This window comes from Seriola dumerili, unplaced genomic scaffold (genome assembly GCF_002260705.1).
Source record: "Seriola dumerili isolate Sdu_G_001 unplaced genomic scaffold, Sdu_1.0 BDQW01000331.1, whole genome shotgun sequence".
NCBI classification, from domain to species: domain Eukaryota; kingdom Metazoa; phylum Chordata; class Actinopteri; order Carangiformes; family Carangidae; genus Seriola; species Seriola dumerili.
In genome coordinates this window covers 7,162,036-7,175,805 of record NW_019174586.1, presented here as the reverse complement: position 1 = coordinate 7,175,805, position 13,770 = coordinate 7,162,036, and the positions used below count along the sequence as shown (strand labels likewise).

The following is a 13,770-nucleotide window of genomic DNA, read 5'->3' as shown; positions in this document are numbered from 1 at the left end:
GAATCGGAGCTGGCACTCACGATTTCCTAATTGCAGAGGCTGCAAATTATTCTCAGACGATGAAAGTCACTAGAGTACGAAACAACCTAATAGCCAATCACTGTGATGTTGTTAATCTGAATAGTTCAATGATGGAGTTTTATATTTATTCTTAGAACAAATTCCCCACATGTTTAAGCATAATATGCAGCAACACACACACACACACACACACACACACACACCAGAAAGACCGATCTGGATCTGGTTCTCATAGATGTGGCCCTTGTGAGTGACAGGCAATTCTTGCCCACAATCCTCCTGTTCCCCATCCTGCAGCTCTGTGGATAAAGCATAAATGTTTATCTGTTACAAACAGCGCTGTAGTTTCAACTGAGGACTTTCTATGTCAGGATAACTGCTTTGTGTTTTGTTCAAATTCACTTTACAACGAAGTGAACCACATAAAATAAACAGCAATAATAAAGGCCATTTTGCAGCCTCAGTCGTTGCCTGACTGCGATAAGCCACACTGAGATAAAAATGTTCTTTGTGTCAAGGTTATGATGCTATGCTAGCCACATTAACAGTGTCTCCAGTAAGGGACAATTTATTTTGCCCTCCCACCACTCTGCCATCTGTTGACAAGCACACAGCAAGAAGGAGGGAGAGAAGCACAATAAAAAAAAAACCCTTAAACCAGACATGCAGCAATATAACAATAGCAGCCCCTCGTAAATTCCTTCATTGTATAGAAGATAAATATGACTGAGTTTTATGAACTGAGAGGAACCAGCCGCGGAATTAGAGAATTAACCTTAACCCTTCATGAGCAAAGCTTGGAGCTATGAATATTCCCTCTTCCCATCATTGACTCGGAGATCATCTGCTTCGTTATTTACCCATTAATTAACCTCTCAACACTCAGCGATGGGACTTGCTGTGCTCACCAGCATGTGAAATGGGTCATCAGTGAGCAGCAAGAAACATTGGCATTAGCATAAATAACTGCTGCAATAAATTAATGTGTGTTATCTCCACGTCCCTAAAGGGGGAAAAAAATTATTTATGTTTGCAATGCCGATCATATGAAGTACATAAAGGAGCAGGATCCGTGCTGAGAAATGCAAGTAAGTTGAATATGTGTTACTGCAGCTACGCACCCATCTCTTGGAAAACGTATCCATTCTTGGACCTCCCCGTGGATGGAGCTTCTGTGGGGGAGAAAAGACAAAAATGTTTTGGCTTTTAAACAGTAAATGGACTTTTCACCACTTGGAGGCAGCACAACAAGCTGTAAAATCAATGCTGATATATTATCACCTTATAAATCTGACATGGCGAACATGTTGGCAAACATTTGGTTTATTTACACAATGAGCAGATTCTGAGCAACATTAGCATTCATCTGGAGTCGTTGCTAAATGGTAATGAGTATTCAGAGATTTATTACTGAAAACAGCTTCCTGCTGCATCTGGAAGCAACACAGATGAGGGCAGTGAGATAAACCCAAACAGTCAATTTGCAGGGGCCGTTTAACCAAAACAATGTGCTAAAAGATGCTAAAAAGAGCTAATTTGTGGGTTTGTCACTACGAGAGGCCTCTGTAACATTACATGTAGTCAGTTGACCCATTGTTAATATAAAAATATTGATTAGTGCAGCTTTAATTTTGAGATTTAATCCATTTTCTGCCCTTATCATCCTCTGTACAGTGTGACAGCAGAGGTGATGTGAGATCAGGGAGTTTTAGCAACCTGGGAGGAGTGTTGTGTGCTTCACTGTTAAAATCATACATATGGTGAGTATTTATGTGGCTGATTCCAGGATTTTTTGACAACATATTCATTTGACTTTTAGGTCCCACCACTTTTTTTTTTCTGGCACTGTGAAGAAGCCTTTCACAGTGAAACCACACAATTTAAAAAATATATATATATATTTTTTATGTCCATAGTTGAGAGTCAATAGTAGAGAGATGGGAAAAGAAATGCAAGTCAAGACAAGCATATTGCTTTAAACCCGTAGCTCACCAAGCCACACTAACACCATGACATTTTAAATATTAGCACATGAATGAAAGCACTCAAATCCCTCCATTGCAGTGCTGCTGTTTAATATGTTTTCATGGAGATGTTTGACTCAGTTAAATTGACCAGCGCATGGTGATAAAACTGTGTGAAACTGGACTCCATGTGGACTGACACAGTTTGACCCTGTTGCTTCTTCTACTTTACAACTTTGCGTGACAAAAACAGTCTGCTTTCACCAGCAGGTTTCTAGCCTGCAGGAAAATATCTACTCCTGTCACACGTGGAGATTTGTTAACAGAAATTAAATTTTAAAACTAAAAAGCTGTTTGTTTGTTTGTTGACTCTCATCAGACCTTAAGGACCTTTAAAGTGACGTGACACTTTATATGGTGTAAATTAAAGACAGTGGATGCCATATGGTGATACTGAAGAAGACAATAAAATGTAACAACCCATTCACTCTCAGTTACAACAAAAATCTGACACCAGCTGTGTCTGATGTTTGTATAGGCGGTCATGTGTCTGTGAGACACTGCTGCAGCTATACGGATGAGCTTTTCCTTGCCTGAGGCAGAGTTTGGCTCCAGGGGCTCCCGGGCAAGGCTATATCTCAAAGCAGATTAAACGAAACATTCCCAGGCCTCCCCCTCTTCACAGGATTCGGTACAGACAACAGGGTGCCTCACAGCTTGTGCAATGAGCTGTTTGTACCAGAGCCAGGTGTGGGGAGGATGATTTAGTCTGCTTTATGGTCTTGTCTCATAAAGACAAATGTCAAGTTTATTGTAAATCCTCTTGACTGTATCTTATCAGCACCGGGATCGACATTAGAGACTGACTCTCATCAGGTCAAGCAGTAAAACCCCCGTGAAGGCATAAATGACATTTGTGCTTCAAAAATTGACAGGAGAGTTAGTGTGGGAACATTCACCTGTTCTTCTTTAACCATCACAGTTCAGTCTGCACTGACTGCTACAGTAAAATCTGTCAGACATGACAGATTTCTGCAGGCCAGTGGGTTACCGTGGCTCATGCCTGTGGGTTTCCTGTTGGCCGGCGGGCTAACTTCCTCATGCTTACGGTGCAGTCTGATGGTGTTGACAGTGACAGGAGTGTAAGTCGAGCCTTGCATTTTCCCACAAGGTGCAACTTTGACACTGAAGCTAATCCTCAAAATAGTCTGTTTTCCAACCCTTTGGCCCTGTTTGTACTCTACTGCAAAACAGCTTTTGGTGAATGTTGTGATGCAATTCCAGATTTTATATGGTTTGTATACATTAATTTATCCAATCAAATGTGATTTGAGGTGACAACTCTTCACATAAAGCATCTCTTCACCACTAGCTCTTGGGTTATAGTAGCTTGCAAAGCAATGTAATGGGCTAGATGTGTGTATTTGGATCTCAGTCGGCAAAAACGTAACTGTTTACGTTCCCAAAAAAGCACGGTCACACTATAATTTATTCATTTCTCCCTTATCCTCCTCTTGAGCTGACTTAAAGCCTAAGGGATGTTTTATTAATCCCTGCCATCCTGCTATCTGTTGGCAGAGGATGTCCTTGAGCAATAGGAAACAGAAGAATCCTTGTTGGGTCTTTGGAAACAACTGCTCCGAGCTACAAAGCTGAAAACTCTGTTGAACTGTTGAACTGTGCGAGGTCAAACTGGCAGACAGGAGACAGGACATGGTGTCCATAAAAGTAAGGTGTCATTGAATCTTTTCCTTTGAATATTAGGACCTGCTTTTCAATTTTGTGCTTTGTAGTAAAACTGTTGTGTGCTACAAAATATATTAAACTTTTATATCTACTGCTAAAGCTCCGTCAATCTTATCAAGACCCAGTTTGACCATGGTGGTTGCACACAGCTGTACCATCAACAGTGTATACACTGTAGGTCACAATGTACACATTCATGTATTGAAATAAAGCAAATAACAGGAAGGAGGAACCACAGCTCATTCCACTCCAACACCTCAAAGACGGCCTGATGTTTGTTTAAACACCATGGTGGACATGATCACTGGACCAACAGTAACCGCAGTCACACAAGTCATTCTTTACTAGCCAAAGTACATGTCTTTGCTTTTTTCATTTAGACATTAAAGATGTTTGTGTGACATATGGCACTAATCCTCTGAGAGGCTGATATGTTTCAAAAAGAAAGCAAAGCAAAATCTATTTCTGTAGCACAGCAGGTGAGATTAAATGTGCTTGATGTTAAAATCAGAACAAAACAATAATATGTATATGTAGCATATACATACATAAACATGCACGCATACAAGCAACCAGACCAGTCTGAAAACAGGAAGGAAACACTGTTAATGTTGGAGCACATCTAATGTAATTTGCCAAGGTATTCCAACAGCCTCACCAAATTTTGTTTTAACTCTCGGAACAATTAAAAGGCCGGAGTCAGACGATGTGCTGAATGACTAAGTTAGAGAGGTGTTGTGAGTAAAATCAGCTCTGAAACTAACTGGTAGCCAATGCAGAGAGCTCAGAAAAGGTATGATGTGATCAAATCTGTTTTTACCTGTTAGGATTCTGGCAACAGCATTTCTGATTAGCTGTATCTGCCCACTGTCTTTTTAGATAGACCAGTGATAACAAGAAACAAATGCATGTGCAAGTTTTTTTGCATCTGCCTGAGTCAAGAAGTCTTTTACTCTAGATAGTCTTTAAATGACAAAAGCAGTTGAGGTTGGCAAGTGTTTATGTCGTTTAACCAGTGATTTGACAGGGTTTAAGTGTCCTGGGGACAGGTGTAACTGTGTGTCACCAGCATAGTGATGATAGCATTATGTGGCCAAAAGGTAACACACACAGATTTAAGAGCAGTGGACCAAGTAATGACCCCTGAGGGACATTTTTAGAGACAAAGTTCCCAAGAGACACCAAAACTTTTTGTCCCTTTAAATAGGGTGCAACACACTCAAGTACTGAGCCCGAAAGTCATATCCACTTCTCAAGCCTCTCAATTAAAATGTTACACTGCACTCAAATTTAATAATACACACATAGAAACTTTACTATTTTCACTGTTAGCTCATAAATCATGAATTACCTCAAGAAGTTTCAGTACTGTGGCTGTCTCTGAAACCTGACTGAAATGTGTCAGATTGCAAAAAGCTCTCTGTAGTTACAACATCAGTGCACAGGCAACTTTAATTTTAATTTTAAAATATGCAGTGTGGATATAGAGCTGGTGAATCCGCAGAGGTTCTTTACCACCTTTCTGAGATTTTCCAAAGTGATAGCAGAGCAGGTGGACCGACCAGCAGTACATTGAGAAGGGGGGTCTGAATTAATTGTGGAAATATTGGATATATATTATTAATTCTGTTACGGAAGACTGCTGCAAATTCCTCACAATTTCCATGGGTGTATAGATCATCTAAATTTGAGTCTAATCTTTTTAACAGTTTATCTATAGTTGGAAGAAAAGATCTGTAAAGATCCCTCTGAAGCTCAAATGGCAAATTCTTGTGCAGCGTCTATGACGACTGAATTGTAACTGAAATCACATTATCATCAGCTTCAACCAGAGAATGCCTTAAACAAGAGTGGAAAGATTAGGATATTAGACATTTTTCTGCCAGATAATCTTCTTAATCCTTGACCTGAGAAAATTCAAGCAGGACTGTTTAACCCTATGAAGGCACTGATTAAAAACTACATTTGTACTTTGTGTTGTGGGGCTGCAACGATCAACTATTTTCGTTATCTTTTAATCTCCCAATTATCTTCAAAACTGCTTGATTAATAGTTTGGTCTAGAAGATGAAAAATGCAGAATGATTTCCTAAAGCTGAAGGTCATGTCCAACCAGCTGTCCAAAATAGAAACATTCAATTAACTGTCACATACAGTGAGACAACGAAAGATTCATCCAATCACCAATTCATTTTCTATGGACTAATTGTCAGTTAGTTCCAGTGTGTTGGACGGACACTGTGATTGCTGTGTTTTATAGGTGCAGTGATGAAAGTTGATGAGTTTTATAGAGCAAACTTGGATAATAACATGACACTATTTCAGCATAAAGTTATAGACCTTCCAATTTAATACAACAACAGAAAGTTTAACCATAGAAGTACTTTTGAATCAGCGTAATATACTTTCCTGGAACGATTCCACTCACTGTGGTGTGTGTGACTATAAGAGCGTTCAAACAGATGCTGAAAATTATTTGCAGATCTGTTGTAAAAACCTTCCATGACAGACATATGTACCATTTATTGCCATATTGTAAATATTGACCCACTTACTGGCCCTCCTGGCAATAAAAGCATCTCATTCTCAGCTCATATTCTGTGGTTTTAATATCAGTAATATAAAGACATTAAACATTGAGATAGCACCCAAAGAGGCAACTAAAATATTAGTGTTATGAAGTTATTGTACTTCTCAAGATGAATGCTGGCAATACATACGCTATCAACATCTTTTAACTATTTTATAAATCCTATCAGCACGCACACACACTCACTCACACATACTGTATAGAGGGTCTCTCCACATGTTTGACACAGTTGGCTCAGGTTGCAACATGAAAGACCTTCTCACCCCACTCCACCCCTGTAAAACTTACCAGATGGCACAAAATGGAGGACCTTTTTGGCTTCCATGTTCTCCACGTTTTTTTTGTTTTTTTGTAGATGAGACGCTTTCCAAAGTTCAACCCATCATCATTCTCTCTGTTCCCTAACACCCTGCACTCACTGGTGATCCCTTTTTAATATCTTTCATACACACACATGGCAGAGGTAGAATTACCTCCCTGCACCTCCTCCAGCAAGCACATGGGTTTGGGGGAGGAAGAGGGAGGGCAGGAAGACAAGGCATGGAGGGTGAGGGGGATATTTGTTTCTGCTGGGTCCTTGTGCCTATGAACTGGAGTGTAATGTAGGTATCGAAAATTAATTAAATAAGTAAATCAGATTTGGGGATTTGGTTTTAAACTTTTTGGCACACCTTCTCTCTTAATTTTTTTATTACACTAACATCAGTTGGAAAGTTTTTTTGAAACTTTGGTTAATGTTATTTCACTGCTTTATTTTAAGGTTCAGCAAAAAAAAAAAAAACTCCTTCTACACTTGCAGTTAGAAAAACCTCATCGGTTTAACCCAATGAAGGTCTGTATACTGAAACGTTGTTACCTCAAGTATACAACACAGTGTGTGGGAGTTTTTTTGCTCAATCTCAGTGTCTTCTCCAACACACCTTTTGATTCACGGGTTTGCAAAGGTTGTGCTTCTTGCTGCTTTATTTTACACAACAAATATCCTGTTGAAAATCAATTCAAAATCTGTTTAAATGATAATCTTTTCAAAACAGAAAAACAGCCAGTTATCTGTACTAACCCCACTGAGATTAAGGGGTTTGTCTTTCAGTGAGGTTTTTTTGCTTTTAATTCTTTTGACAGTATAAATTGAAATAGTAAGTTTCTATTTGTGGAAAATCTGTGCACTCTATGTTGTTTTCAGGTCATTGTCAGTGCTACATGGATACCAAGGTTGTAAATTTTTCTATTGTACACACAGTGATATTAATATCACAATTAAGGACAATGTATCTTTACCAATGTGCACTATGTTGTAGCATTCAAACAGCTTCATTGCTGGTAACCATCAACCAATAACCTATCTTTTTAAATCCACAGTTTCTCACCTAAATGTATTATTTGTCCTTTAGGACGAATAAAGATGATGCTTTTTTGAACAATTTGACTTGCATATTACTGAAATCAGATGTAAAACTAAAAAACAGTGCTCCATAGCACTACTAGTGGTCAAAAACTCAACAAGAGAAATATCACTTCAATGATCTTCAAGGTCGAGTCTGAGGAGGGCAGATATGACTCCTTTCCTCTTGTCTACACACATAGATATTTAGTTTAGTAATTCATTCATTCCCTTTGATATCATGTAGACACAGATCTGTGAAATCCTCATAACTGCTACAAACCCTAAAGCCTGATAAGTGCAACACTCTGCCCCGTCAGACTTTGTCAAGGATAGAGTACAAGGAAGTAGCCTGATGCAAGCCAGGTGCAATGACACAAAAACAGCCCCGGTGAGCGCAGTGAAAAAAAATGAAGCCTGGTTCAAGGACCAAACTGAAGACACACTGCCCCCAGCAGTTAGACTGTTAACTCACTGTGAGACCTGCTACTCAGGAAAACTGAAGCAGCTATAAATTTACTCCACTGGTGATGGTGGTTCTCACTGATGAAGGGGAATATTAATGGAAATGTGCATCTTTGGCGGGTGTCATTCATGAACTAATGGTGCTTAGTTGTCAGTCTGGTGACACAAAAATGGAGAACTTAACATGAATGATGCATTTCTTGACACAACTCAATAGGATCAAGCATTTTACTAAACAGGAGACAAAATAGAAAGTAATGTGAATAGTGATTTAATAATTGCCTATTGGTTATGTACTGTTCAAAACAATTCATAAAGTAATTGATCAGTAAGCAGAAAAAAAATCACAATCTATTATGGTCCTTGATTCAGAGCTACACAGAAACTACATGTCTATTCTTTAACTCACTGTTACTTCCTGTTTTGTTCGTCTTTCATTCATACATGTCTGCTCTAGATATTGTGGACCTTATAGTCAGGTATTTCCACAACAGTAAAATAATAATAATAATAATAAATGTATTGATATAGCATTTTTTTTCAAATGAGATGCAAACTGTGTTTCCCCAGAAGAAAGAGAAATAAATTTAACAACCAGACAATGTGTAGCTACCATAACAACAATGAAATATTTAAACAAAGATAAAACAAGAAATGATATTTATTTATTTGTCCGATTCCTCACTCTCACAAACATACGTAGGCAGACAAACAGCAGATGTCCTGAAAATTCCTGCAAGAGTTTATTTGTCTGAATAAAAATGATGGCGGCAATGTGACCCGACTATCACTTGTTTATGCAGACTGTGATTTTTTTGATTGAGTCTGACTCCAGAGGAATGCTCAGTTTAGCCTGAAGGAACAAACTCCACTTGTTTGTTTTGGCAGGCACACATGTAGGAAGAATTGTAATGCTGTGCTTTTATCTGACAGTCGGGAAGACAAACTTCATTGCCATGGTGGAATATTAATATGAAAAAAGAAATGACCTGTGCAAGAGTAAGTGGCTTTCTGCAGGGGAATCGTTTGCATCCAAAACAAATAGTTCTTGTATAAGCGGGTGACATTCTCCCTGTGGATTCCTACCATTCAATTTCTAACTGCATGATGCAATTACTCACATAATACGTGCTTGTTATTTTTCCTAGAAGTTACAAGCCAACTTTTAATTGATGTCAAAGGCAGATACAGTGAACCTTAGGTACATTTTATTTCATGCAGGGCAGCATTAGTTTTGATGGGCGGGTGGATGCAAACAAAATAAAGAAAGTCTCCAGATAGGAAACTTTCATGTTGATGTTCGGGGTGCAGAAACTGGGACACTGGGTGAGCTGGCAACTTTCAAGACAATCACTACTTGGCCCACGGCAAAAAAGCAGACAAAAAAGAAGTGCAGACGTTACTGTTCCCTCATCTACCATGAGATGGCAGCGCAGTCTGTTCAAAAGCAGCATGGCAGCCCCCATGAGTCTGACTCTGCTGAGGATTTAATAATAAGAAACTGTATTTTTCATGCTGTGTACTCTTACTCACTCAGGTCACAGACTTGACACTTGACAGTGAAGCTAAACATAGTTGAAATATTTTTCTTTCTGCAGTGCGCCTAGTTCGTCAAAACAAGTTGTACTTTTCTGTTTTGATGTTCCTGTTTCTACTCATGGGAAATGTGTCAGTCTCTTCTGAGACAGGGTCGCATCTGACCTTCAGGACACTGAGGTCATGTCCTCAGAGTTTTGGAACTCTTTTGCAGCCTGTTACTAATTTTCTGCCAGATCTGTCAGGATGTTAACCACTGCCTGCAACAACTTTTAGGTTGAAATTCAGGCTTCTGCTCTAGTATGTCATTTGTGCTGAACATGGCCTTATGTTGCCATGTGTTTTTTGTATGCTTGTTTTTATGGGGGTGACTTAAAATGGTTACACGTGCCATATTTGATTATTAAAATAAGGATACAATTAAATTAACAGTGTATATAGTTTTAATAGCCAAAAAATACCTCATAAGACCTATTGTGGGTCCTACAGACCTAATTTACAACAAACTAGAGCAGACCTTTTATATTTTGAGTAATTTTCTGCTTCTGTTTTTTTTAACCGAATATGATGAGCTCAGATCTGAGCTCATCATATTCGGTTAATAATAAAAAATAACTGATTGTTCCACTCATATAGTCAAACAGTGACCACACCATCAGTAACAAATAGGCCGGGAAAGCAATAAAATGATACATTAATAAACTAATGTTCTGTGGTCAAGGGGTTCACTGCAAGAACACAATGAGTTTGGCTTAGTCTCCTGTGAAACATTAATCAAACTCCATGAGCGCCTGAGGGGCATAACTGGGGGAAACACAAACTTAAAAAACAAACTGAGGGGCATTATCAGGGGAAAGCCCAAAACACACATGATGTTTGCATCATTGGTTATAAAAGCAACAAATATAAAGCCTCTTCATGGTAAAGATTCTGTTAAAATCTGCAGAAAGACCTACGATCAACAGTAGCTTCGTAATTCAGTCTTAGATGTCTTAATTTGTTGACAATATTTTACTGCCTGGGAGCTATAAATGTGTAACATGTATGTGTAATGTGTAATGTGAGTGCATGTCAAAGCTGGCAGTCAAACATTAAATATGGGCCCATGTGCGGACAGACCGTTTTGTGTGATTATTATACATATTGAGGTGCCAGGAGAAATTTACCATTCACCTGTTATTTCTCAGATACACCATTGCATGTTTATCTCCCTGTTTATTCTAAATTAATCACTGTGGTTTTGAAAGAAGTAAAATGGATTTTATTCATAAAAATATCCACCACATTCTAATAATGCCACAATTAGACGTTAATCAATACACAAACACTTGTCTGTGCTGATTCAGTTTAGCCTTAAATGTACATGTTGTACTGTTCTTTTTAATCTGCTGCCCATCATGTTCATATATCTGACCTCTCTCCATGAAGGTCATCACATCTGCAACCAAAAACTTTCACTGCATATCACTCTAACCACACATAATAAAAATGCATGCTAACATATACACAGTCTATATCACAGGGCCATTATTTCCTCACACATTTGTCACACTGTATTCTACAGAAATGATATTTGGATCAAATATTTGTGAATAAATTATTTCAGCATTGCTACAATTCTTTCTGAGCGTGACATGGGCAAATATTGTCAATCACAGCAATAAGGCAGTAAAACAAGCCAAACTTTTCCTGGTATTGAACAATCCTCCTTTCTGGTGCTCCCACAAAGCAAAGAACAAGCACTGATGATCAGATGCAAATGTGAATTTCAGTTTTATGACCCTTACCTTCAGCAAAATGATTCAGAGTGACTCCCGACGTCTCCTCAGCTTCCTTTTTGTTTTTCATCAGGATTCTGGCAACGCAACAAAAACTCTGTGATATTTTGGATATGACTGGATAATGTGATTCCTGTGTGTAAGTTGCAGCATGAGTGATCTTGCGGGCAGGCCCACAGGTAAATGGGACTGGGTCACTGCCAATGAATAACACTTTAATGTCCTCTCTGCCAATCACAGTGAAGCTGACTTTGAGATAGGCCTTGGGGAACGAGGAGACGAAAGAGACGGGGGAGGAAGGTGTGAGGAAACTACTTTTAACCCATGCTGGGACTCATTGATATTTTAATGTCATTGTCTTGTAAGACATTCACCGCTTTACTGTAATGCTAAACCATGAATGGAACCATAGCATAGCATCTCCTAGACAAGTGCTTGCCTGTTCACTGGACTATTCATGCAATTCAAATGGCTGCATACAACAGTCTCTAAATAGCCATGGATTAGCTGTATTTAAAGGCAAGTATTACTGAATTTCCCCAGAACTGAACAGAGGTCTTGCTTTGTTTTGATCACATTTGCAATACACAGACACAGCCTAACGTTATGTGCATGTACAGTATACTGTATTTACATGTCCTCTTGAAGAATACTGTTGTGCTACACGTTGCACATGCAGTTTTTGTAAAGTCATTCAAGCAGAGGAAGAATGTGTGTGTATTCAGTCTGCATCCAAATTGATTCCTATGCCAAAAGAGGATATTCTAAGAATTGGGTTATGTTCAAAAAGAGTTAGTTACTATGACATGTTGTCCTATTTCATTGGAGGTCAATGGTATTTATAGCTGTTTTCTGACTGGACACACTTGGGGTGGGGTTAAAGGCCAACCTTCACAGAGAGGGACCAAACATGACAATATATGGGGACAAAAGTGCACGATTCCAGTCTCCTTTGGAAAGTATTCATAGTGTTGTACTCATCTGTACACATCAAAAGCAACAGAAATAGCTGTGTCAGTAATGAAAAAAGACACGTGATAGAGGCTGACCAATCACTGTGTGAGGTGGAGTGTGAATGCTGGAATGTCAGTTTCTGAAAGATGCAGAAATTCGCTGACACAGCCACCCCCAATTCCAACGTCGGGAAAGTGCAAGGCACGTCTGATGAAGTGTACTGGCAACCTGAGGCCGCCCTGCTACCCCACCTCATAAATCCCCAAATGGATACTCCAGAGATTTGATATTGCACCCCACCCAGAGAGACAGAAAAATTGAAGTGTCAGATGAAGAGATATCCTGACTTTTAGCTCCTGAGCCACCACCATTATTACATTAATGCAGCAGGTGAAACGTGTGTAAGATAGGATTTAACAGATGCTCCTCCCATATTTTGTCCACAGGAATTTACAGCAATCATCTACTTTCATGTGTAATCTATCACTTATTTTGTAAGCTTATTGTACCACAGACAAACATCATATGCATCAGCGTGAATGTATTCTTATTGCACAATGTCTCTTTTCCACTCAAATCCTTCTTGTGCCAAAGAACTTTGTGTAAAAGTTGTTTCAGTTTTGTTCCAATTATCACCTTTTTTTAACCTGAATCTCACTTTTGTCCCCAGACTCAGACTGTTCCTCTCACCTCATATTGTGAGGTGTGAGTGCGGAAGGATTCATACAACACTTTTAAAAAAAATCTCCTGATTATTTGAACTTGTTCATTTTGAAAACAACATCATTATTCAAATGGCTTTTAGAGAAATCTTTCACACCAAATTTTTATATAGCTTTCATGCCGACCATGTTATGAATTACCCAAACAGCTTTGACTGTAATTGTATTGACAGCAACCACAATGAAGAGGCTAGATGTCCCTCCTTGGTGAACACCTACTGTGGGAAGATAGGACTTCACATTTTCTCATTTGCTCTCTGCACACGGACAACACACCTGTCATCCATCAAATTTGCACATTCAAGTGCATATTTGAGGACCAGACCACAAAGGCTCTATTTTAACGTGTCACAAAGAATGCTCTGACCTTCTGAGGCTGTATTGTAATGTTCCACCTGACTTATCCCAACATCAAAGTGCATTTTCAGCTCACTCTGCTTGTGCGTAACAGGCAGAGTGTTTGGGTTCTGTGCACCCACCTATGTTGGCACATATTACTCTCTTGACCATGCGCCATTTAATAGCAGGTTTTTGCTGGTCAATTGCACCATCACTTTCCGCTGCCTCAAGATGCACCAACATTGCACCTGACCACACCTCATTTTAAGACCAAC

At 39.0% G+C, this 13,770-nt stretch overlaps 1 protein-coding gene across 2 annotated transcripts in view; it reads right to left on the bottom strand.

Annotated features, from left to right (window-relative positions):
- Positions 1 to 11,658, bottom strand: part of LOC111232643 (sodium bicarbonate transporter-like protein 11) — a 26,892-nt gene extending 15,234 nt beyond the window's left edge. For both annotated transcript variants that reach the window (XM_022760253.1, XM_022760254.1), the window contains exons 1-3: positions 11,490 to 11,658; positions 1,143 to 1,193; positions 225 to 320 (exon numbers count right to left, since the gene is read on the bottom strand). In XM_022760253.1, the coding sequence (XP_022615974.1) occupies positions 225 to 320; positions 1,143 to 1,193; positions 11,490 to 11,550 (208 nt within the window). In that variant the 5' untranslated portion in view covers positions 11,551 to 11,658. The remainder of the gene's footprint in view (positions 1 to 224; positions 321 to 1,142; positions 1,194 to 11,489) is intronic.
- Between the last annotated feature and the right edge of the window lie 2,112 nt (positions 11,659 to 13,770).